The 24,897-nt window shown below is 35.1% G+C and overlaps 1 protein-coding gene across 1 annotated transcript; it reads left to right on the forward strand.

The window, feature by feature from the left end:
• Window positions 1-948: 948 nt before the first annotated feature.
• LOC123656004 lies at window positions 949-17,350 on the forward strand. Its single transcript, XM_045591726.1, has 8 exons — window positions 949-1,072; window positions 2,292-2,471; window positions 3,033-3,051; window positions 3,111-3,237; window positions 3,281-3,671; window positions 3,748-3,980; window positions 15,334-15,439; window positions 15,521-17,350. The coding sequence occupies exons 1-8, from the start codon at window positions 949-951 to the stop codon at window positions 17,254-17,256; spliced, it is 2,916 nt and encodes a 971-aa protein (XP_045447682.1). The 3' UTR covers window positions 17,257-17,350.
• Window positions 17,351-24,897: the final 7,547 nt, after the last annotated feature.

Below are 24,897 nucleotides of genomic sequence, written 5' to 3' on the forward strand. Positions count from 1 at the left end.
CCATTTGTTCATACAGTCGGAGGGTAATTTTTTTGTGCATAGGGTAAATTGCTATCTGTAGAGAACTCGGTGGTCGCGCTCAGTTCTGCCTCTCGACTCGTGCGGGTAACACATCAAAAAGTGTTTTGGCGCCAACTCTAGCCTACCTTAATCGCCCAGAAATTGTGTTTGGCAAAAAAAAAATCTCCTTACCGTTCGAGATTTCCCTGGTAAGTCTAATATTTTTATTTAACATTTTTATGCATTGTAACAGTCGCCATAGGATACTCTTTGAGTTGATTAAGTTTCTAATTTTTTAAGTTCTACAAAGAACCTATAATGTGAAGAAGTATACAAATATCTAATTACCGTTTATATAATTACCGTTTTTCCCGTTCGTATTTTGGCGAATGGTAATGAGCAATTTAAAATGGTAATTGGCACCAGCATATGCTGGTCTCTTATTATATTAAATCTTCTTACTCCGCTAGTCCAGCCCAAGGTAGAATTATTATTACCAACGCGTGACCCATTGTTGATCTTCCGGTATGAACTCGCACTTTCGCAACAAAAAACCTACTAACAGACTACCCACCTACCACTAACATATCATCATTTCAGCCTATTGCAGTTCACCGCTGGACACAGACTTCCACAAGTTCACGCCAAAAATGCGTGAACTCATGTGTGTAACCCATAGTCACCGCGGTGGGCGCACGAGTTGGTGACCGCAGGACTGGCTTTGTTGCACCTAAGACGCTACTGCCCGTCTTCGGCCCGTGTATTTCAAAGCCAGCGGTTAGATGATTATCCCCCCATCGGTCAGCTTCTTAAGTTCCAAGGATGTAGTTGTTATCCCTTAGTCACCTCTTACGACACCCACGGGAAGAGAGGGGGTGGCTAAATTCTTTAGTGCCGTAGCCATACAGCAGACCACTAATATGTATATATATATTTATCAGAGTAAAAATGCCTCGGAAGAAACAGCAATCGAAAGAGGAAACATTGGCCAAGGCTAAAATCGCGCGTCCGAAACGATACGCTAAAATCCAAGCTGAACCTATTTTGTATGCACTTAAAAATGAAAAAGAACGTCAGCGATACAAAAAACGAAGAGCTAGAAGGCTACAGAGGAAGAAATAGAGAGAGAACTTTAAAAAGCATTTTCAAAAAAAGAAATTAATGAAGGAAGGAGTTAAATATACAAGCGAAAGTCCCAGTAAAAGTGAAAATAATGGAAATAATATTGAAAAAACACCCAGAAGACAAAACTCAATTTGTGAAAATGGGCCACAATCATCTACATCTAACGATCTACACGAAACATTAGTCAATAACTTGAGATGAAAATTAAGGAAGATGCGCTACATAATACAAAAAAAGACTAAATTTACAAATCACAATTAGAATCTAAAATAAATATAAGACGAAAATAATTATAAGACTGAAAAAAACGACTGCAAAGTCCTAATTCTAAAGTAACAGCACTAGTTAGAGACAAAACCAAAGTAGAAGAAGCAAAGAAAAAAAAATATTTGGAGAAGCAATGAGAAATACGTTAGAAGCAAATTACAAAAATAAAAAATTGAAGAAAGAAAAAAGAGAATTTAGTGATGCTGTCATTAGTAATAAGCTGATTTTGAAAGATCTTAAGATTTTATCTGAAACTAATAGATTTCAAGTGCGAGAGATAAATAAAATTAACCAAAGAAATGTTAAATATGAGAAACTAAAAGAAGACATTCAATTATTTTTTGACCGCGACGACGTTTCTAGGGCGACCTCAGGCATAAAAGAATTTATTACAAAAAAGAAAGGGAGAAAGCAAAAGCGGTATTTGTTAGATACAATAACAAAACTTCACAAAATTTTTGAAACTGAATTTCGCAAGGTAAGTTACTCTTACTTTTGTAAACATAGACCATTTTGGGTACTTATATCTAATGTAAATCAAAGTGATACGTGTCTCTGCAAATTTCATGCAAACATAGATCTTTTGATTCAAACGTTGCACAAAAAAAAAAGATAATTAAATACAACAATTCTAGCAACTTAATTTATTAATTAGTATTAACATTCAGTTTTTGAGCAACATTGTATTGATTGATTATTGTCATTACATTGACTATTGTCTATTTGTTTATGTTGCTCAAAAACTGAATGTTTACTTGAACGGTGTAATTTGTGCAAAAATAAAGTCGATAACGAAGATCCAGTATCATTCAAAAAATGGGAAAACTCGATAAGCACTTACGTAGTTAAAGGCGTAGAGAAAACTAAAAAGATAGCTATTCCTAGATAAGCTATTGCAGAATTAGAAAATAAAATTCCTATATTTCTGAAACATGAAGGAACACGCAGGTGGCAATTTGCTGCAGTAAAAGATCTGAAGGAACATCTCAAGGGCAATGAAGCTATCATTCACATAGATTTCAGTGAGAACTATGCTTTGAAATATGGGTCGGAGGTTCCAGCTTTCCACTTTGGAGGAAGTAGGCAAGAGCTAGAACTTCACACTGCAGTTATATATATGATGGATAATATATTTTTTTAATTTTTATATAGGATCTCATCGTCTAACTTCAATTTCATTGAGTTTTGAACTAGTGTCTTAGTTGATTTTATTTCAATTACTAGACAGAAAGTATTATAAATTTTTGGGAAAACCGCTTTATTTTTGACTAATTATTATTATTCAATCACGTCGCTATATAGCTAAGTTTGAAATCATTTACTGTCACCTAAATAATTAATAAATATGTGATTCAAGTATATTATTCACTTTATTTCTAATTAACAATCACAAAGCATAATTACCCTTTTTATACACTAATTACCGTGTGTTTTATATCTCATCACCGTTCGACGGAAATTTTCAGCTTTAGATTCAGACCTATATATCATTTCAAATACTGTGCGCTTGATTTATTTCGTTAATCTGCACTATAAACTTTAGGTTAAATCAATAAAAGTTGTAATTGAAAGAAATATTTGACCTTAATTTACAAACCCTGAATATGTCTATCTTCAAATATTCACCCATATGTGCACAGGTGCAGCTATAACGTGCGGGTAATTCAAATTGTCCCTTTCAAAACATTATTTCATAAATTCGATCTATCCCGTTTCAGAGCTAAGAGACAAGTTTCCAAGCTCTCCGTTCTAGACGTTTTATATGCCGACGATGTTTGCCTTATGGCCGACTCAATAGAGTCTCTTCAAGCCTATGGTGGACTCCTTACACACGTCGTGCTGCAGGTTTGGTCTGGTTATAAGCAACAGCAAAACTCAGGTTTTAAAGCAACCTGCTCGTGGTTGTCTTGCTGATCAATCCGCTATCAACTTGGATGGCTCTGCATTGGAGGAAGTCCCATACTTCAAATACTTAGGCAGCAGACTAAAGCACGACAACACACTAGAATCAGAAATACCAGCCCGAATAGCAGGTGCTGCAGCGGCCTTTGGCAAACTTAAATCCCGTGTCTGGAATTCACACGATCTCAAATTGCAAACTAAAATATTAGTGTACAAAGCGATTGTCCTGCCTACATTATTGTACGCTTCAAAGACCTGGTGCTTCTATAAAGCAGATATAAAGAAGTTAGACAAATTTCACCTCAAATGTCTAAGATCCATATTGCGCATTAAGTGGCAGGACCGAATTTCAAACACCGAGGTACTACGTCGTACAGGTATGTCTTGAATTGAAGCTCTCGTAATGAAAAGTCAACTGAGATGGAGCGGTCACGTTCTACGCATGCCCGATAGCAGACTACCGAAGGCAGTCTTCTATTCTGAGCTTTCAAACGGAAAACGAATACAAGGCGGGCAATACCTTCGCTATAAAGACGTGTGAAAAACGCAATCTTGTGGCTTGTCATATACCAACTGAGAGTTGGGAGAGTCTGGCACGTCAAAGACCGAAATGGCGTCGAACCATTCACAAAAGTGTCGACCGTTTTGAATCTGCGCGTCTAGAAGAACTTGATGCGAAACGCCAAGTACGGAAGACTAGGCCAAAACCCTCCTACTTTTACACATACGATTCAGCTGGCCAACTATACTGTGCATCTTGCAACCGAGTCTTCAAAACTAAATTCGGTTTCGCTAGCCATATTAGAGCCCACCAGCGTAATTTATAGGAGTTGCCGTCACCGGATACGGTGTGGACGACATGATGATGATGATGATTATTTCATAAGCTCCTCTCCCTACTTATATTTTGTGTAGATCGTAAAAACAACAAAACCTATTTGTTTTTATTTAGAAATAATTAAAAACATCGTAAGCACAATGTATACTTAAAGATCATGGTCATATTGTACTCGATCGCTAGGTGTGTAACTGATATGTACGTCTGGTGTGAAGTAGGTACTAACATTCGTTTGGTAAATTGATACATCAATTCTCAATGTTTTCACCTGAGTACGTGAGCAGTACACATGATCAGTTTAATCGTCAACTTATAAATCTAGGGGATCGGGTTAACCACAATACCTTGTAAAATTAGAAATCGAAAGTTACACTCGGGATAGTGCAAATGTTTAATGAACGTGTTGAATGAATTGTAAATGCTAAGTGAAACCTAATTTGATATAATACTTGTTTTGTATTTTATACGCACCTTCGTTTACATCTTATTCATTACGTACTACGTTTTTCATCATATATTGCAGCTTTTTTTAAGAACTACCTAGTTCAATCAGGTCTATATGAAATCAATATCGCTTTTGTAAATATAGGTATCTATAGTTCCTACTTAGCATAGCCGACAAGAATACTAACAAAGGAAAACGTGGAATACAATAGGTAACTTCAAATATTTTGCGTGAAACTCAAATTAATTGATTGTGACCAAACTTTATTTGTAATTTATATACAATTTTTGGCGCGAACTTATGGAGGCCTATATCCAGCAGTGGACTGGGATAGGCTGAAGTGATATACAGTTTTTAGAAAAGTATTTTTTACTAAGTTGATTCTTTAATTCGCATGACACTGTTGTATATCGATATAGTATGCACGCAAAGACACACTCCCTCTGCCTATATGTACAGACTATGGAAACCAATATATCTTCCATGATTATATACAATATTAGTCTCTTAAGTTGTTACATATAGTTTTTTACCCACCTGGCTCTCTGCTGTGTGGCTACGGCACTAAAGAATTTAGCCACCCCCTCTCTTCCCGTGGGTGTCGTAAGAGGCGACTAAGGGATAACACGGTTCCACAACCACCTTGGAACTTAAGAAGCCGACCGATGGCGGGATAACCATCCAACTGCTGGCTTTGAAATACACAGGCCGAAGACGGGCAGCAGCGTCTTCGGTGCGACAAAGCCAGTACTGCGGTCACCAACCCGCCTGCCCAGCGTGGTGACTATGGGCAAAACACATGAGTTCACGTTATTTTTAGCGTAAACTTGTGAAGGCCTATGTCCAGCAGTGGACTGTATAGGCTGTAATGAAATGGCTCTCTGCTGGTTTTGGTCCGCGGAGGTCCGTCTGCAAGACCCCTACCACTCGCAGGCGAGTGGCGTTCCCCTATCCGCCACCTGCAGGCCTAGCATGCGTACAACGAGATATCTCTTGACGAGAGAGAGATAATGTCTACATCGAGTATTTTCTCGATTACCCTAACATGCGCACTACGAGAGACAAAATTCTCTTCCGAAGACTTCGCCTTGTCGAGTAGAGAAAATTGTGCTGCCCTTACAAAAAAATATACCATTTTTTAATAATGAAAAATATAAACACTAACTAAATATTACTAACTAACAACACTAACTAACTAACTATTAAACTAATTTAAAAAACAAGAAATACAAGAATCTTAAAATTTCGCCTATCACTTCCAAAATTCAAAACATTTTGTAATTCGTTCGATTATGAAATTTTAATAAAGAAGGAATTTAAAAAATTAAACATTATCAACCATAATCACAACTGAATATCATTCTTATTTCTTATGTCGTAAAGTTGAATTTACAAGGTTATTGACCAATCGTGCCAAACCGGGATGAACTAACGTTTGGATTCACAGTAGATATAATTGCAAACGAGTGACACATGTTTTATTTAACAATGTTCTCGGCCTTTTGGCTAAGATAAAAAGTGTATATCAAATTTAAAAAATCTAATATGGAAAATAAAACGGCGTAAGTAAATGAATTTAATTATATATGTAAAACAATATGCTCGTGTTGTACTTTATATCTTGTCGCACTTTAGATAATTGTAATTCTATCACGCATTGTTTTAGAATACGAAGCAACAGGGCGCAAATACGTTTTTTGTGCCATTATATGGCACACTTCACTCGACTTTTCGCGCTTCCCGCTCTTCGTATACCGAAATTATATAATTATAATAGGGAAACGCCATGGTATACAAAAAATAGGCACCCGGTTTTATTTATTTTTTACTTATCGTCTTTCTCGTCGATAATATTGAAGACGAGAAGTTTCTCTTCCTAAAACGACAAAATTCGACAAAATTACGATGTCATGTTAGCTTCCGTAGAGATAAATATCACAGATCACTAAAATTTAATGATTATCTCTTCTATTGACGTAACGAGAAGAGTATCACGTGCACGCATGTTAGCTACTGTAGACATAGAGAGATAATACGAGAAAAGGGGCAGACAAAATTTTATCGTGGCGCGCATGCTAGGCCTGCTGGGGACACGACCAGTAGAAGATCCAGCTAGTCTCTTGGGAAAAACAACCTAACCTTTTTTTTAACGTGGGGAAAATCCTCATGGACACCCTCCGGCGAGGGGGCACCGGAGTGGAGTCAGACTCTTACTGAATAAAAACCACCTACGTGTGAATAGACCTCCGCCTAAGTGGGACGAGATGGGGTCGCGTTAGCATGCAGCACCACGCCCCGGCGGCCGGCCCGACTGAAAAACATCCGGGCCCCGCACCCAGAGAGCAGATGCGTGGAAAACAACCTAACCTTTTTTTTTTTTTTTACGTGTGGAAAATCCATCATGGATACCCTCCAGCGCGGGGGCGCCAGAGGGTTATGTCAGACTTCTACTGACTAAAAACCACCACGTGTTAGCAGTCATCCGCCTGGGTGGGGCGAGAGGGGTCGCGCTAGCATTCGCCACCTCAAAACAACCTTTTTTTTTTTTTTACGTGGGGAAAATCCATCATGGATGGGTATCCACTGGAGGGTTCCAGCGCGGGGGCGCCAGAGGGTTATGTCAGACTCCTACTGACTAAAAACCACCACGTGTTAGCAGTCATCCGCCTGGGTGGGGCGAGAGGGGTCGCGCTAGCATTCGCCACCTAACCTCAAAACAACCTAACCTAACCCAACGTATAGGTACATACATATACATAAGGTACATATGTCGAATCAATATGATTATGGAAATTCGAATTATAATTATGTATTCCGCCCTAAGCATTATTTATGAAATGCTTTTTATTACAAGGTCCTCATATGTCTATAGCAAATAATACTATACAAAAACATTTTGCTAAGCGTGTTATTTGAAATTGTGTTTTATGTTCAGCAAGTTTGATATGCTAATAGGAAAAATGCTGCAAGAATAGTTAATTTGTTGTGCAATCAGTATATTTGATATGAAGTTAGTTTATTTTAGTTTATTTGCGTACAAAACAATTTTTTAACCGACTTCCAAAAAAAGGAGGAGGTTCTCAATTCGACTGTATTTTTTTTTATGTATGTTACATCAGAACTTTTGACCGTGTAGACCGATTTCGACAAATTTTGTTTTAATCGAAAGGTGGTGTGTGCCAATTGGTCCCATTTAAATTTATTTGAGATCTAACAACTACTTTTCGAGTTATGTCTAATAATGCGTTTTTACTTGACGCTTTTTTCGTCGACCTACGTTGTATTATACCGCATAACTTTCTACTGGATGTACCGATTTTGATAATTCTTTTTTGTTGGAAAGGGGATATCCCTAGTTTGGTATCATGATAAGGAAACCAGGATCTGATGATGGGATCCCAGAGAAATCGAGGGAAACTCTTGAAAATCCGCAATAACTTTTTACTGGGTGTACCGATTTTGATAATTCTTTTTTTGTTGGAAAGAAGATATCCCTAGTTTAGTACCATGATAAGGAAACCAGGATCTGGTGATGGGATCTCAAAGAAATCGAGGGAAACTCTTGAAAATCCGCAATAACTTTTTACTGGGTGTACCGATTTTAATAATTTTTAATTTAATCGAAAGCTGATGTTTGTCATGTGGTCACATATAAATTTTATTGAGATCTGATAACTACTTTTTGAGTAATCTTTGATAACGCGTAGTTACTTGACTATGTTTTCGTCGATCTACGTTGTATTACTCGTCGATGTAATTGAAGTCGGTTTTTTTTCGTTTGCGAGCAATCACAATTATTATTATTTAAATAAAGAAACAAATTTGTTGAAGTAAATTTTAATACTCATTTTTTTTTAAATGACAAACTGTATACAGCCTTTTATCCCCAAATTCAAACAAATGATAGAGAAAGATATTGTATAGGAAAGTTAGTTACTTGACTATTTTTTTTTTTCGTCGATCTACGTTGTATTACTCGTCGATGTAATTGAAGTCGGTTTTTTTTTCTTTTGCCTGCAAACACAATTTTTTTTTGTCTAGTATCTAAGCAAAAAAAAACAAGTGACTATTGATGTTATTTTTCGAAATATTGGTAATGTTAGCTTGTAGTCAATTGGTTTACTTGCTGTGAAATAATATATTTGATGTAGGTACCTAATAAAAAAAATCGGCTAAGGGCGAGCCGGGCTCGCGCACGAAGGGTTCCGTATCATTGACTAAGTAAATAAGACTGGGTACACAAATTTCATATTGTAACCCTTCATGACGTTATCGCTGCCCGAGCGGTCGTTGCCTAGCTACTGCCGCGCACCGCGCCGCATTTACCCCACCGCAGCGCTCCCACAAGTGCCCACAACAGTTTATAAACTTCATTTGTTGTATGGGAGCCCCCCATAAATATTTATTTTATTTTGTTTTACGTATTTGTTTTTAAAACGGCAACAGAAATACTTACATAATTTGTGGAAATTTCAACTGTCTAGCTATCGCGGTTCTTGAAATACAGCCTGGTGGCCAGTGGCGTGCATGAAGTTTTTAGACAGTGTAGGCAGTCAAAAAAAATATGAATAGCCACACTGCACCTACTTTCTCGCAATTTTTTCCTAATTTATTTCAATTTTGTCGGAAATAAAGGCTTTTAGATAATTTCAAGAACAGACAAGTAAATTATTGGACACGTAAAGTGCATTTATACTTATAATAATGCAGGCATACAAATACACGTACAGCAACCAACTGATACTTATCAAACAAATCAGTTACTTGGTAGACTGTGACCTCATAAGGCCGGCACTCGGATAATTTCGTTTGTGTCAAACATAGGAAATCATTGATAACACTATTAATTAGTTACGAAATTGTATGCTTAATGAAAGTACTTGTTTATTTATTAATAAATGAAAAATTATAACGTCATTGTTATTTATATGTTAAATCGATAAGCCTCAAGACTTTTTAATTTGTCTGTAAAATCAAACGTGTTGAATTTGAATGCACTACATACCGTTACATGTTTCCCAAGTAAACTTATTAAATATATTAATATTTTCACTAATAACAAAACGCACTAACGAACAATTCATAGCGAATTACTACTATTACGAAATTACTCTGTGGAATGTTGCGATTATGCGACCGTGTCAAAAATCATAATCTATAATATAATATATATAAAAGCGAAAGGTCACTCACTCATCACGAAATCTCCGAAACTAAACCATCTACAAACTTGAAATTTGGCAGGTAGGTGCCTTATAAGACGTAGGCATCCGCTAAGAACGGATTTTACGAAACTCGACCCCTAAGGGGGTAAAACGAGGGTTGGAAGTTTGTATGAAAGTCCTATGTTTTTGAAGTAAGAGACTTGAAATTTAAAATGTATGCTCTATAGATGGTGAAAAGGTGTCCAAATAATGTATCTTTAAAAATAACTCCTTTTTGGGGTTAAAACGGGGGATCGTAGGTTGACTCACTGATCACGAAATCTCCGAAACTATAATACCTACAAACTTGAAATTTGGCAGGTAGGCTTCTTATGAGACTTAAACATCCGCTAAGAACGGATTTTACGAAACTCGACCCCTAAGAGGGTAAAACGGGGTTTGAAAGTTTGTATGAAAGTCCTATGTTTTTGAAGGAAGAGACTTGAAATTTAAAATGTATGCTCTATAGATGGTGAGGAGGTGTCCAAATAATGCATCGTAATCTATATATATATAAAAGAGAAAGTTCACTTATCATGAGAACTCAATGACCACTGGATGGTCCATCCATCCAGGATGGACAAAGATGAAATTTGGCAGGGAGGTAGATTATAGTTAGTAGACGTCCGCTAAGAACGGATTTTGCGATATTCCACCGCTTAGGGGATTTAATTGGGGTTGATAGTTTGTATGAAACATATACAGCAGCTATAAGTTCGCCTGATAGGTTATTTATACTGCAGCCTGAAAATAAAACTAAAAATGTGGTGTATAGAGAGGTGTTATAAAAATAACTATTAAATTATACTAAATTGCACCTTTTAAAAAGTTACTCAGTGTGATAAGCACTTCAAATGACTGAAATAAAAAAATAATTTGCGTTAAACATCTTAATAGTAATGCATATCTTCATAACCACGCTAACGTAGTCGCGGGTGACAGTTAGTGTATTATAAAACAAAGTCCCCAAAAGAATATGTGAGCGATTCCTTCAAAATCTACTGAACGGATTTTCATGCGGTTTCACCAATGGAGAGAGGGCTTCAAGAGGAAGGTTTACAGAACGGCTAAGCCGATTTTGATGATAGTTTCACTGGAAGTTTGCTGGGAAAATTTGTGACACACTGATTTCTACGCGGGCGAAGCCGCGGGCACAGCTAGTTATTGATATAAACGGTATCGAATTCAAGACAATTTGATTTGACAGGTTATTCTTAGGCTGTGCCTACTCTCATTGTTAAACCGACCAATGTTAAAAACACAATACTTTGTTCGTATTCCATATGACGCGCGACATTATAAAATTGTAGGATTATATAATGTCCTACTGTCATTGCTAACATTTTGTTAGCGATTGTAGGCAGAAGTTTCATAAAAGGCCCGTTGTCGATTCGCGCGAAGCGCTGATATCTGATATGATTTAAATTGAATTACGGTTTATGTCTTTTTCAAAAATATGTGATGTTCATGTTTTATATATCATTTTTATTAAAATGACAAGGTAAGCAGTGCCTGTCTGCCTATATGGAATGCACGCTACGGCTGGTGGCAGACGGACGGTCGGACGGACGGACAGACAGCGAAGTTTTAGTAATAGGATCCCATTTTTACCCTTTGGGTACGGAACCCTAAAAATGATTTAATTCATGTACAGATATATATTGTTGGATGATAAGTTTTTTGATGTGCAAATAAAAATATCCCATAAAATATTAGTGGAGATTTAAGTGGCCCTCAACAGCCTCAACCTCTTTAGTAAGACCTCAAGTAAGCTCTTCAGGCAACATTGACTCTGTTACATACAATACACTGTTACGAGTGATTCATTTATATTATAGTCATAGATAGGCCATAACACCAATTTTCATTAATACCAGTGTTTTGAGTAATCCCAACAACAAGTATGTAACACATAAATTAATATTTCAGAGATAAACTTAATATTTTCGTTTTATATTGAAGAACGTCACTAAGCTCCTATATCGCCAATTGTATCCCACGACGATCACAGAATCGTTCGAGTTTTGTTTTTACTAAAATAAGTAGTTTCAGTAATTGTAATATTACCTAATAAATTAAGCAATGTTGTTTTATAAGCTTTGTATTTGTTTATTTACATTATATATATATAGAGTTTGCTTACATTAAAAAGATAAAAAGTTACACACCCTATTACGATTAAACAGACTACAGATCTCTGACAAAAATAATGAACTAACGGCTTTGTTTTAACGCACAGAACAAGTTGTCAAATATAGAATCAATAGCCTGAGTTGGAGGTTAAGAAGGAACCTTCTAGCAGCTCCACGATATTGTAGTAAAAGTACAAAAAAAACGAGTGAGCTTTAGACTACATGACTGAAGTAAAACTTCTTTAGCTTAAGTTATATCTCCTTAGCCATCTAACTTATATCTCCCTGTCAACTAACGTTCGCCTCGCCCGATACACTTACTTTTCATAACGCTCTCGTCACGCATTCGGCAGAAATTTTACTTCACAAATTCTTGAATTTGTAGTTATTTGGTTGAAAACATTATTATATATAGAACTATGATACAAGAGAGTGAAAGGACGTTGTAGAAGACAAATTAGATGCTAAACACCATACCCCTATTCCCGTCATGTAAGCTAATGTTAGTAATGCGGTGCACGCGCGGCTTTCACTGCGGTCGCGTCAAATGTACGTATCCTGGTAATCTGTCTACTGATCATATTTCTTACTAATTCCGTAGCCAAAATTGTTTCCTTAAAAGCAATATTTTTTTTTACTTGTGTGCTAAATAAGTTGTAGTTTTACTTAGTTCCGAAAAAATGTACAGTCTTTTATAGTTCGTAAATGCAGTAGATTTGCTGTTGATTATATAGGTAAGTATGTATCACAAATATTATTATAAAACATATTTTCATTTAAAATATTCTGAGGTCAATGACGCAAAAAGAATCCTTTGTAGATGGCCCGCTGGTAGTTAACACAAATTTTTAATCATTATACACGATAAATACGTTTTTCCATAATAAGTAATCGAGGTCACGTAATTCGCATACATAATCAAAGAGGATGGTTATAATGTTAAATTAGTCCGTCTTTCTTCCTGCCACGCCGCCCGGTATTTTAACGAGCGCGTTGCGTGCCAAAAAAATTCTTGTCAATCCACCATCGCTCTGATTGCATGAAATGGGTGTTATTAAACACTGAATTTTTAATTTTTAACCGACTTCCAAAAAAGGAGGAGGTTCTCAATTCGACTGTATTTTTTTTTTTTTTTTTTTTTTTTTTTTTTTTTTTTTTTTTTTTTTTTTATGTATGTTACATCAGAACTTTTGACCGGGTAGACCGATTTCGACAAATTTTGTTTTAATCGAAAAGTGGTGTGTGCCAATTGGTCCCATTTAAATTTATTTGAGATCTAACAACTACTTTTCGAGTTATATCTAATAATGCGTTTTTACTTGATGCTTTTTTCGTCGACCTACGTTGTATTATACCGCATAACTTTCTACTGGATGTACCGATTTTGATAATTCTTTTTTTGTTGGAAAGGGCATAACCCTAGTTTGGTACCGTGATAAGAAAACCAGGATCTGATGATGGGATCCCAGAGAAATCGAGAGAAACTCTCAAAAATCCGCAATAGCTTTTTACTAGGTGTACCGATTTTTATGACTTTGAATTTAATCGAAAGCCAATGTTTATCATGTGATCACATTTGAATTTCATCGAGATCTGATAAATACTTTTTGAGTAATCTTTGATGACGCGTAGTTGCTTGACTATTTTTTCGTCGATCTACGTTGTATTACTTGTCGATGTAATTGAAGTCGGTTTTTTTTTCGTTTGCGAGCAAACACAATTATTTTTTTTTTTATTTACGTTCATTTAATGTTCAGTTAATGTAACTATTGCACACTATTATGTTTTATGTTATACTTAATTATGTTTTTTTTTTTACCAAATTATGTTACTTTTAGTTTTAATATGCCTAACTGTACCTAGCATTTCTAAAATACCTATTTATTATCATGTGATTAAGAGAATCGCTTCAGCCTGTAATATCCCACTATTGGGCATAGGCGTCTTTCCCTATGTAGGGGAAGTATCAGAGCTTAATCCACCACGCTGCTCCAATGCGGGTTGGCGGATATATTCCCTACTATGAGTAACGATCGCTATCAGGCGTAGATGATAACAACCGGGACGGAGGGCTTAACGTGCCCTCCGAGGCACGGTGGGGAGACCCATAAGGACTGCAGAAACACCCAGACCACAGCAAACACCTGTATGGCCAATACAAATGTTTGTCATGTGTGAGGATCGAACCCGCAACCGCCAGCGCAACAAGCACAATCCATAGCTGTGACCGTTGCACCAACGCGCCGCGGATTAAGAGAATATTTATGGTTTACGATCAATATTGTAAAAACTACATTTATGCACATTCTTATAGACCTACATACTTATATTTTACAATATAGTAGTTATATTAGTACAAGTCACAGTATTAATAGAGATTTAATTTTAGGCAAATAAACCAGTTCTTATACTACGTATTCTTCGTAATTGTATCATAATTAGAGAGAATAAGGAAGGTATGTGTAACTGAAAAATAAATCTGACATACACATAACGTTCAAATAATAAAAATATTTTTCGCCAATAATAGCTGTAGGACTATTTCGCAATTTCTTCTTTTAAACTTCTTCATAGTTAATTTACTAATGCATTTCATTCATCGGTGTGATGTGTTGATATGGGTCGATAAAATATTAATTAAATTGTTGTGAAACTAGACATAAGTATAACAATGTTATGCATCATGTGTTTAAGCATCCCAAACCACGACAAATATAATTACGATGACTGTCAGACATTTGTCAGTTGAGGTGATCGTGTCTTCAACAAAAAGCGTATCATCCAACTACATGTGACTAATGCGACGATCAGTCTTTCGTTCATAGGAAATTCGACCATAATTACAAATTTAAATTAAACAAAACAAAAAAAAATCATGAACATAAAAGACATTTTTTTTAAATGTTCAATTTGACTACATACTTTGACAATCAACAAAAGAGTATGTGTGTGTCAAATACATGGTAGTGTGTGTAATGTATTTTTTATTGATTTAATATAGTTTTATACTCAATTAAAAAAAAAACATTCTGTACTCCTTCTCTATATAAATTATAAGTGTACGAAATTACATACTCCTCCGTCCGCGCAATTCTCGGAAAATGGGCTACTAAGTTTTTGTTTCACGTATTAATATATAGAAGATTCTCTAGCTTATTAGCAACATTCATTATGATCTAATCTCGAGAAACAATAAGAAACTTAAGATTCTTAAATGTTTAAATATTTATAACTTTGTAATTTATGAAAAAATGACTAATTATTCTAACAGCGGTGAAAAACGTTATTTTTTAAATCTTATCAGAACTTGAATTACTATGACCTTCGGTTTCAATCGATGGATTTTATGCATTAGGCTAAGTTTGTGTGCAAATCTTATATAAGTTTCTATTTTTTTAAATGATGTTTTTCTTTTTACAGAAACAGAGTAAAATGTTGCTGCACCCCATACTTTTGTTTTTAATTTTCGTTAAAGCGGAATCTGGGCGTATAGGAAAACTTTCAAAACAGCCAACAAATGCGTCCCGTAAGTTGAAAACGATGCATAATTCATATTGTTATTTATTTAGATATATATATGTATAACCTATTGCAATTTTTTTTCCAGATCTGACAGAAAACTTAAATTTAAACGGTATTGCTTCAATATTGTCACCTCGAATGGACTTCGATCAGTGGAAACCATTAACAGGACGTGGAGACCCTCTACGTAATGATCCAACGTACGATTATGAACCTCCCATTCTCGAAAAAGTTCATTATTGGGCGGATGAAATTCACTCTCAACGCGAAAAATATCCAGAGAAAAAATCTGAGGTCTTAGTGCTAGGTGTATCTTCTCGAAAACCAAGCGCTGCTGCAAGACCTGTACCTCCTGTTAGAAGGTTACCTCCACCACCTAAATTTCCCTCTAAATACGAAGATTTCTCTTACAAATTTAGCGATCACTATCCGATGACGATACTGGTTCCACCTCCACCGCCGCCTCACGATTATCAACACGCACATTTTGTAGAAGATAAATTACTATTGCATACTACACCTCCCAAGCAACATGACACAACTGTAACCTTCAAAGACACAACAACATCACCAGAAATATTGTCGTCTTTCGCTCTTCAAGAATCAAATCTTATTTATCAATCTTCCACAACCAAACAAAACTGGTATAATAACTACAATAAAACTACAAACTTACCAAACAATACGGTAAGTAGTGACTATGCAGGATGGGGTCCGACGACACCTTTTGACGATATAAACGAGGCCCACAATATTATATCTTATACCGATAGTTATAACAACGACATTACAAAACAAACCCTCTCTTATTATAAGCCTGTGTTATCTGAGGCTCCACCACCACCACAAGCATCATCGCACTTTGTTGCATTGCCTACATTTTTACCTACGGTTCTACCACCAACACTTTTTACAGTTGGTAACATACGAAGTACTTTGCAGCCTACCGAAGCGACTTCAGAAATGTCTACAGACGCTATAACCAGCTACATTGAAACGTCTACAGAGAACGTCAATGATGTTTTTGCTCAAACCACAGAAGAATCGTTACCCAAAATAAAACCAAATATAATTGACATGTTAGGTTCAATGATATCAATGCCTATGGTTACGGATCCAAATAGACCAGAAGATAATTTGTACGCTCATGCATCAGACTCTATACACATATATAAGTCGCCACCCGCTGAAGATTCTATTAATTTAGAAGTAATGCAAACTATGCAACCTCCGCCACCTGTGAAATCATCAGAAAGTTCAACAGCACCTCCACGAAAACAGTTTCAATTCAATCCTCACATTCTAAATAACCTACTTAATGAAAAACCGATGACGCATACACATGATCCATACTTACATATGCGTTTCACCACACCAATTTCGACTACGTTAAAGATTTCACAAAATATTAAACCTACAACCGAAGCTCCGTCTATACCTTCGTACTTAATTATACAAGGGCACTCTAAAGTTAAAACATACGGATCCAAACCAAAACCAGATAATAGTGGCACTCAAAATGAAATATCAGATCCGAATGAGACTAATGAAGTTAAGCACTTACATCCGCTTAAAGACAAAGATACAAAGAAATCCGACAAAAACAAAATAAATAGGGTCAGTAGAGCGCAAAATTTAAAATCATTAATAGACATTGGTTTGGGTTCAATAGAAATACAAGAAACTGATTTAGGTATTAAATACGATGTAAGTGATGGCAGTGAAGTACCAGTGGAAATATATAAGAAGGGCATAATCATAGATAGTGATGAAAATAATTACTCAAATAAAATCCAAGAAGAAAAGCGAAGTAAAAGGTAAACCACAAGTTTAAATTATATGATAAAAAATACAGTATATAAAATCGTAAGTAAAGAAATAAAATCTTAATAAATAATGTACAACAGCAACGAACTCATTCTTAGTTAACAAACATGGTGATTGACGAAGTGAAATAAGTGGAGGGAGACAACGATAGATTAATTGTGAAATAAACGAATAGATAAGTAATGTTTAAAACCTGTGTGTTAAATTTAAATAATAATGTGTTAGAGTCATTATGTAGCGTCGTGCCAAATATCGCTTTTATAAATAAATAAGTAACAAATGTAGTTATCTCAGACATTACACTACATACGTACATTTAAATTTTTAAAAGATATTTTGGTGAATTGTAAAAAAAAAATGTTTTAAGGTACTATAACTTACTAGTGCGCCATTCTGCTATATTTTTTCAATGTTACCTATTCAAAAATTCAGACAAGAATCAATTGCGCTAAAACGTCCGTATGTTTTTAAATTCAGAAAAATATATACCTACCTACTGTTAAGAATTTGCTTAAAAATTATTTGTGAACGGATATTTTTGCGTAAGTAAAAAAAAAAAACAATTTTAGACATTTATCATTAAAAATAATGTTATGTGATGTGATGTCTTAAGTGTTTTCTACCATGTGCCTAAAATGTTAATTTTGTTGGCTGGCTTACAGAGTAGGTAAGGAGGTACTTTTACTCCCATCACTACACACAAAAATATTTTGTTTATTTCTGTATAACATATTAAATTTTATTATTTACATTAAAGCTATTTATTATTAAGTTAAATGGAAAATTTAAAAAAATATTTATTAAATAAATGTTTCGTTTAAGACAAAAAAATAATATATTAAAAGTTTTACGTGAAAAACTGTCTTTTTATATATAAAAACACTATTACATAATCCCTTTATTAGTATACAATTTTTACTATGTAGGTTTAGATTGATACTCGTTTACAAAAAAAGATGTATGCGGCGGGCACAGCGGACGCGGCCCACTAACACAGACTTTTCTTACCATCCTTTTCGTAGAAAGACACAGGCAACTAAGATCAAGTGAAAGCTGTTTATAAACCCATAAAGTCAACGTTTATTGCAATCCATACAGCTCATAGAAAATCAAGAATAACAAACAGTCCATTACTTCCGTAGCCACCTTTTACGAGGTCGTATAAACGCATGCCGTTCAGGTACACCATAACATATGAAATATACGGATGAATTTTCTAAACATTACACAATAAGCAAGTAGCACAAGAGGAAAATGATAAGCACCTTTGTATATTTAAAAGGGTTTACATATCTGTATGCGGAGTTACACCAGTTAGCATTACAGAAACACACTCTATATTCTGCACCAGCAAGTCTGAAATCAATAAACGTAGTACTATATATATATATATATATATATATATATTAATAATTAATCGTTTTAAAAAGTACTTGTACTTTACGTAAGTAAAAAGAGACAGTACTTAGGTAGCTAGACACTAAAAGTTTTGTGAATAAACTTATTTTTATATTTCAACACTAGCTGATATCGAAGTTTTTCTGCTTAGCTTATTATTATGTTTATATTTATACATATGTATTACCTAGGCACTAAAATTTATACCTCATTCTTAAATTTTTAACATAGTGATTATTGGTTCGGTATGTTTTTTTTTAAACCTTAAGTAAACTAATTTATGTTTCACATTAAACGCGACATTACCCAATGTTAAAGCGTATCTTTATCACTTATTATAAACTAGCGATCCGCCCCGGTTTCGCACGGTTGCAAAAACTATCAGTGTTCCTCTACTATATTAAGCATATAATATACATATAAACCTTCTTCTGGAATCACTTTATTTACTAAAGAAAACCATATCAAAATCCGTTGCGTAGTTTTGAAGATCTAACATACAGACAGCGGGAAGCGACTTGAACAGCTTGACTATGTCATGAAATGGTATTATAAGTACCTATTGCTATTTATTTGCTTCTATCCTTGCTTGGGAGATCTTAAATTACGTAAACTCGTTGGCCCCAAACGTTATCATTTTCACTGAGATAAGCTCCAATTTTTACTTCACATAAGTGATCCTCACCTAACAGTTGGTCAGTTATATGCTATTTTAGTTTAGTTAATTTAATATAAATGTACATATCATATCAGAACTAAGTAATTTTCAAAACTAATCAATTCCACTTTTTTAATAATGGAAATGACCACTTTTGAAAATTACCTCCTCAATCACAACGTTGCCTATATTATTGCACTTGCCGTTCATATTTACAAGTCATCGCTCTGGTTGGCGTTGTCATAGCTCTTGGAAAAGGGTCTTCAGAGTTTATTTGGTAACATCCTCGTTGAACAATCCAGTGATGTCTGGCACGAGCTGTCCAAGATCGCACGAAGCACATTGAATTATCTGTATTGAATAGTTAAAATAAATAAAAAAGTAGATATAAAAATAAGTAATAATAATTAACGCTTCACACTCTATATCCTCCTGTAAGGTCGAAAGTATCCGGTGTCTGGAAAACAAATCCAAGACTAAGACATCTGTATCTATATCAGAACATAGAAAAAATAGCATGGTATAATGACGGAAGGAAAATCCAATTTATATTAGGTAAATTCATAAAACAATATTGTACTAGTTGTTTAAATAAATTATGATATGATGACTAGACAACTTCATGCCGTTTCAACTAGGTACATTTACATTGAAATGAACGTTAGTTTTTAGATAATAGTGTTAAATTTTACAGCCTATAGCTTTTCTCAAAATGGCGTGAACTCATGTGTGTTGCCCATAGTCACCCCGCTGGTGACCTCCTCGCTATGCCATTGGATGTTATGATTATCAAGTCCGATCTCTATACCTACCTATTAACGTTTATTGTAGTAAAGTGAAAAACTTTGTTTACATATGACTGTATTTTGAGCTATTTTTATGTTTATTAGCCTGCTTAAATTATATTATGCTGCTTATATTATACTGTGTGGTTACAGCATTAAAGAATATAGCCACCCTCTTTCTTCCGTGGGTGTCGTAAGAGGCGGCTAAGGGATAACACAGTTCCACTACCACCTTGGAACTTAAAAAGCCGACCGATGGTGGGATAACCGTGCAACTGCTGGCTTTGAAATACACAGGCCGAAGACGGGCAGTAGCGTCTTCGGTGCAACAAAGTCAGCCCCGCAGTCACCAACCCGCCTGCCCAGCGTGGTGACTATGGGCAAAACACATGAGTTCACGCCATTTTTGGCGCGAACTTGTGGAGGCTTGTTTCCAGCAGTGGACTGCGATAGGCTGAAGTGATGAGTGATGACACGCAAAAACAACCGACTTCAATTTCATTGACAAGTAATAGGTACAACGTAGGTATAGACAAGACAATAGTCAAGCGAATACGCATTATTAGAGAAAAGTCAAAAAGTACTCGTCAGATGTCGATCAAATAGAACCAGAGGACAAGCACGATCTTTAGATATTAAAAGAATAATTAAAGTTTGTACACCCCGTTAGAATTATGAGGTATAAATACAAAACAACGATGGACGACGGTGAACGAAAAAATAATCAAGAGAATACGCAATACTTATTAGATATAGGTAGGTAGCTCAAAACCTACTCGTCATATCTCAAACAAATTTTATTTGTAATAAATAAATAAAAGAAACATTATAATCGGTCTACCGAGTAAAAAGTTATTTTTTATATTATATAGTTATTGTTTATATAGTTATTTATTATATTCATTTAACACACATACAAATTGAGATCATCCTCCTTTTTTTAAGTCGGTTACAAAAGGAAGTATACACTTGGTTTTAGTCGGTATTCTGGACCGTTCTTTAACCAGTAAAACCAACATACTTGCTTATGATGTCCATAATGATTACGTAAAATAATATTCGTAAACCTACTCAGTAAATTTACAACGAAATGATCATAGTACATGAGGCAGTATCTAAATTAAACTAGCATTAATTTTTGATAATGAAAACACGCCACCTCCCGTACAGTTGATCAAATAATGTCGGCTGTTATTGAAAATAAACACTGGCTTTGTGAATACTCCTCCACATTGATTCCAACTTCTTTGAGTGGATGAACAATTATAGCAAAGTAAGTTAGGCGATGCACTCTCGATGACAATTATAACAAGTAAGCTGGGTACATTAAAAACATTTTTAGACATGATTATCTTTTTATCCAAACATATTATGAAGACCTATTAAATTCTTTTAGCTAACCTAATTGTAAATATTTATGATTTAACGTTTCGAATTGTCAATGTTCTTGACATAAAAAAGTCTGCAATATTTCACGCACCTTATACTTTTTTCATTAATTTGCCCTTACAAACTTCTAAGCGAACGACAATGCGAGTTGTGAGACGAACCGAAAGCTTAAAACACAGTTTATGAAGTGTGTTTGCAAACGAAAAAAATGGCTTTATTTACATGTAATACGACGTAGGTAGGCGAAAAAATAATCAAGTAATTTCGCGTTATACGAGATAACTCATAAAGAACTTGTAAAATCTCAATAAAGATGGGACCACATGACAAGTACAACTTTTGATTAATAAAAGAGAACTTCAAAATCTGTCCACTCAGCAATATAAGGTAACACACATAAAAAATACAGTCGCATTGATAACCTTCTCCTTTTTTTAAATCGGTTAAAAAGTAGGAGATACTGCCTTCCAGTGAGTGCTGAGGCTATTTGAGGAGGCAATAAAAACCAAAAATTAAATTTATTAGAGGGCTAAAATAGAAATCGAAGGAATGGATAATTGGAACATTAAAAATCTGAAAGTGAGTTAAAAAAAGGAGAATAATAAATCGAATTAATGACTAGTGAAGTGCTTCAATTCAATTTTATGCTGTTATTTTTGGACTGGGGCCAACAATTTTAGATGTTAAAAGAAATACTTCAGATTTATCCTGACTCGTGGACCATTATTGCACAATAATATCTTGTTTTACATCCCTTCACATACTCGAGTAGAAATTTTTTCGTCTTCCTTAGAGGGACCGGACCAGGCGTGCCTGATCAGGACTAGATAAGGCATGTAACGCAGATGATTGGTCTGGACCTGATCAGGATGAGATGAGATTTCCTGATCGGGTCCAGATCAGGAAATTTTATCTCATCCTGATCAGCCGGTTTGGTCCAGTCCTTTTAAAAAACACGAATGTAGATATATTCTTGAAAAAATTGTTTAACAAAAAAAAAAATCGAATTGATATTATAAATGTTACTTAACATAATTATGATGATATTTATTTCCATTTATTTTTTCCAATGTATTATTTATTTATGTTTTTACTTTAACTATTAATTATTTTTATTTATTTTTATGTTATTAATTAATTATTATTATTAATTAAATTTTATTTATTAACTTCTAATATTTACTACTAATTAACTATTTCCTATTACTTACATACTATTACTTACATAATATTACTTACTTACTGCTCCACTATGTAGAAATGGACTCCCTGCTAGACTGTCCTGATAACTGTATATATACTAAGTGCGCTTAAAAACATTAATAGCGCGATTCAGGCTCAGTTCGCGTAATTTCTTTCAGGCTATCCTGATCTGGACCGGACCGGGTCCTGATCCAGTATGCCTTACCATACTTGATTATATTTTACATCAGGCTATCCTGATCTGGACCAGACCAGGTCCTGATTCAGTATGCCTTACCATACTTCATTATATTTTACATCAGGCTATCCTTTTCTGGACCAGACCTGGTCCTGATAGAGCTTGCCGGATCTGGTATGCCTCAGGATACATCCTGATCCGGTCCAGATACATGATCTGGTTGAGCTTGACCTTTTTTCTAGTCGGGTAGCTTTTTAGTGGAACGCAGATACATAGTAGTAATATGACTCTTACCAAAAATACATACATCCGCTGAAGATAACTAATCGTTCTCCACGTTTAGTTTAACAATTGCGTTGCAGAAATATTTGAAACACTGGTCTAATAAATTAAAAGTAAAAAAAACTATTTAAAAGACAAGCTTTTATTTTAAATGCACTAAGTAGTATAAAATAAACTTTTCGTTTAAAAATTTTACTATCAACATAACGCATACACAATTTGTATGATAGAAAAGTTTGTCGCAAGATTTAAGTACCCACCTACCTACTTGTATTTACTTTGGTGAAAATTTTTAAAAATTAAAATCAATCATATCTAGACTCGAGAGCATCGAGAGCGCAGCACATCCTTACATTTTCTTTTTAACCGACTTCCAAAAAAGGAGGAGGTTCTCAATTCGACGGTATTTTTTTTTTCTTTTTTTTTTTTTATGTATGTTACATCAGAACTTTTGACCGGGTAGACCGATTTCGACAAATTTTGTTTTGATTGAAAGGTGGTGTGTGCCAATTGGTCCCATTTAAATTTATTTGAGATCTAACAACTACTTTTCGAGTTATATCTAATAATGCGTTTTTACTTGACGCTTTTTTCGTCGACCTACGTTGTATTATACCGCATAACTTTCTACAGAATGTACCGATTTTGATAATTCTTTTTTCGTTGGAAAGGGGATATCTCTAGTTTGGTACCGTGATAAGGAAACCAGGATTTGATGATGGGATCCCAGATAAATCGAGGGAAACTCTCGAAAATCCGTAATAACTTTTTACTGGGTGTACCGATTTTGATAATTTTTAATTTAATCGAAAGCTGATGTTTATCATGTGGTCACATATAAATTTTATCGAGATCTGATAACTACTTTTTGAGTAATCTTTGATAACGCGTAGTTGCTTGGCTATTTTTTCGTCGATCTACGTTGTATTACTTGTCGATGTAATTGAAGTCGGTTTTTTTTCGTTTGCGAGCAAACACAATTATTGACCGCAAATATCTTTTAAATTCAATGTTGTTTGCGAATGCAACTTAAATTAAATTAAAGCACCTACACATTGTTATTTTTCAAAAATTCCATTATGTGTAGCCTTGACCTTTGAAATAATTACAATAGCAACAAAACAATAGAATGACCAAATTCACTCGTTACAAGTAGCTCGGTTTGTGATACTTTGAGCAAGTATTAATTGTTAAAAAAAAAACATTTATTAATACGAGGTATTGTCTCCCCTACCCTGAATAACAGCTTCCTTTTGATATTTCATTGTAGAAATAAAAAAAAAATACAAAATCTTGCGGTATGCTGTCCCATTCTTCCTTAATTGCTGTTCGGAGTTCTCTTAGACTCGTGGGCGGTGCGTTTCTGACCCTTACTGTTTTTTTTAGTTCATCCCATAAGTACTCAATAGGATTGTGATCTGGGCTTCGAGCAGGCCATGCCATAGCGGGTATTTCAACCTCCTCCAAGTACTGGCGTACTATAGCGGCAGTGTGTGGTCTTGCGTTATCCTGCATAAAAATGAAATTTTAACACAGGTACAACACGTTCTTCCAGAATTTCTAGACGTAACGTCGGAAGCCAATCGTCCCGATCAACGGTCGGTATCGGTCCCTGTGATGAACACAAGTTCGGTCTTCGCTTCCAGTGACATGCCTGCCCAGAACATGCACGAACCACCACCGTATAAGACCCGTTCGGAGATGCTGCCCTGAGCAAAACGCTCACCAGATCCGTAACCTGT

The sequence above is a fragment of the Melitaea cinxia genome, chromosome 8, assembly GCF_905220565.1.
Source record: "Melitaea cinxia chromosome 8, ilMelCinx1.1, whole genome shotgun sequence".
Classification (NCBI taxonomy): domain Eukaryota; kingdom Metazoa; phylum Arthropoda; class Insecta; order Lepidoptera; family Nymphalidae; genus Melitaea; species Melitaea cinxia.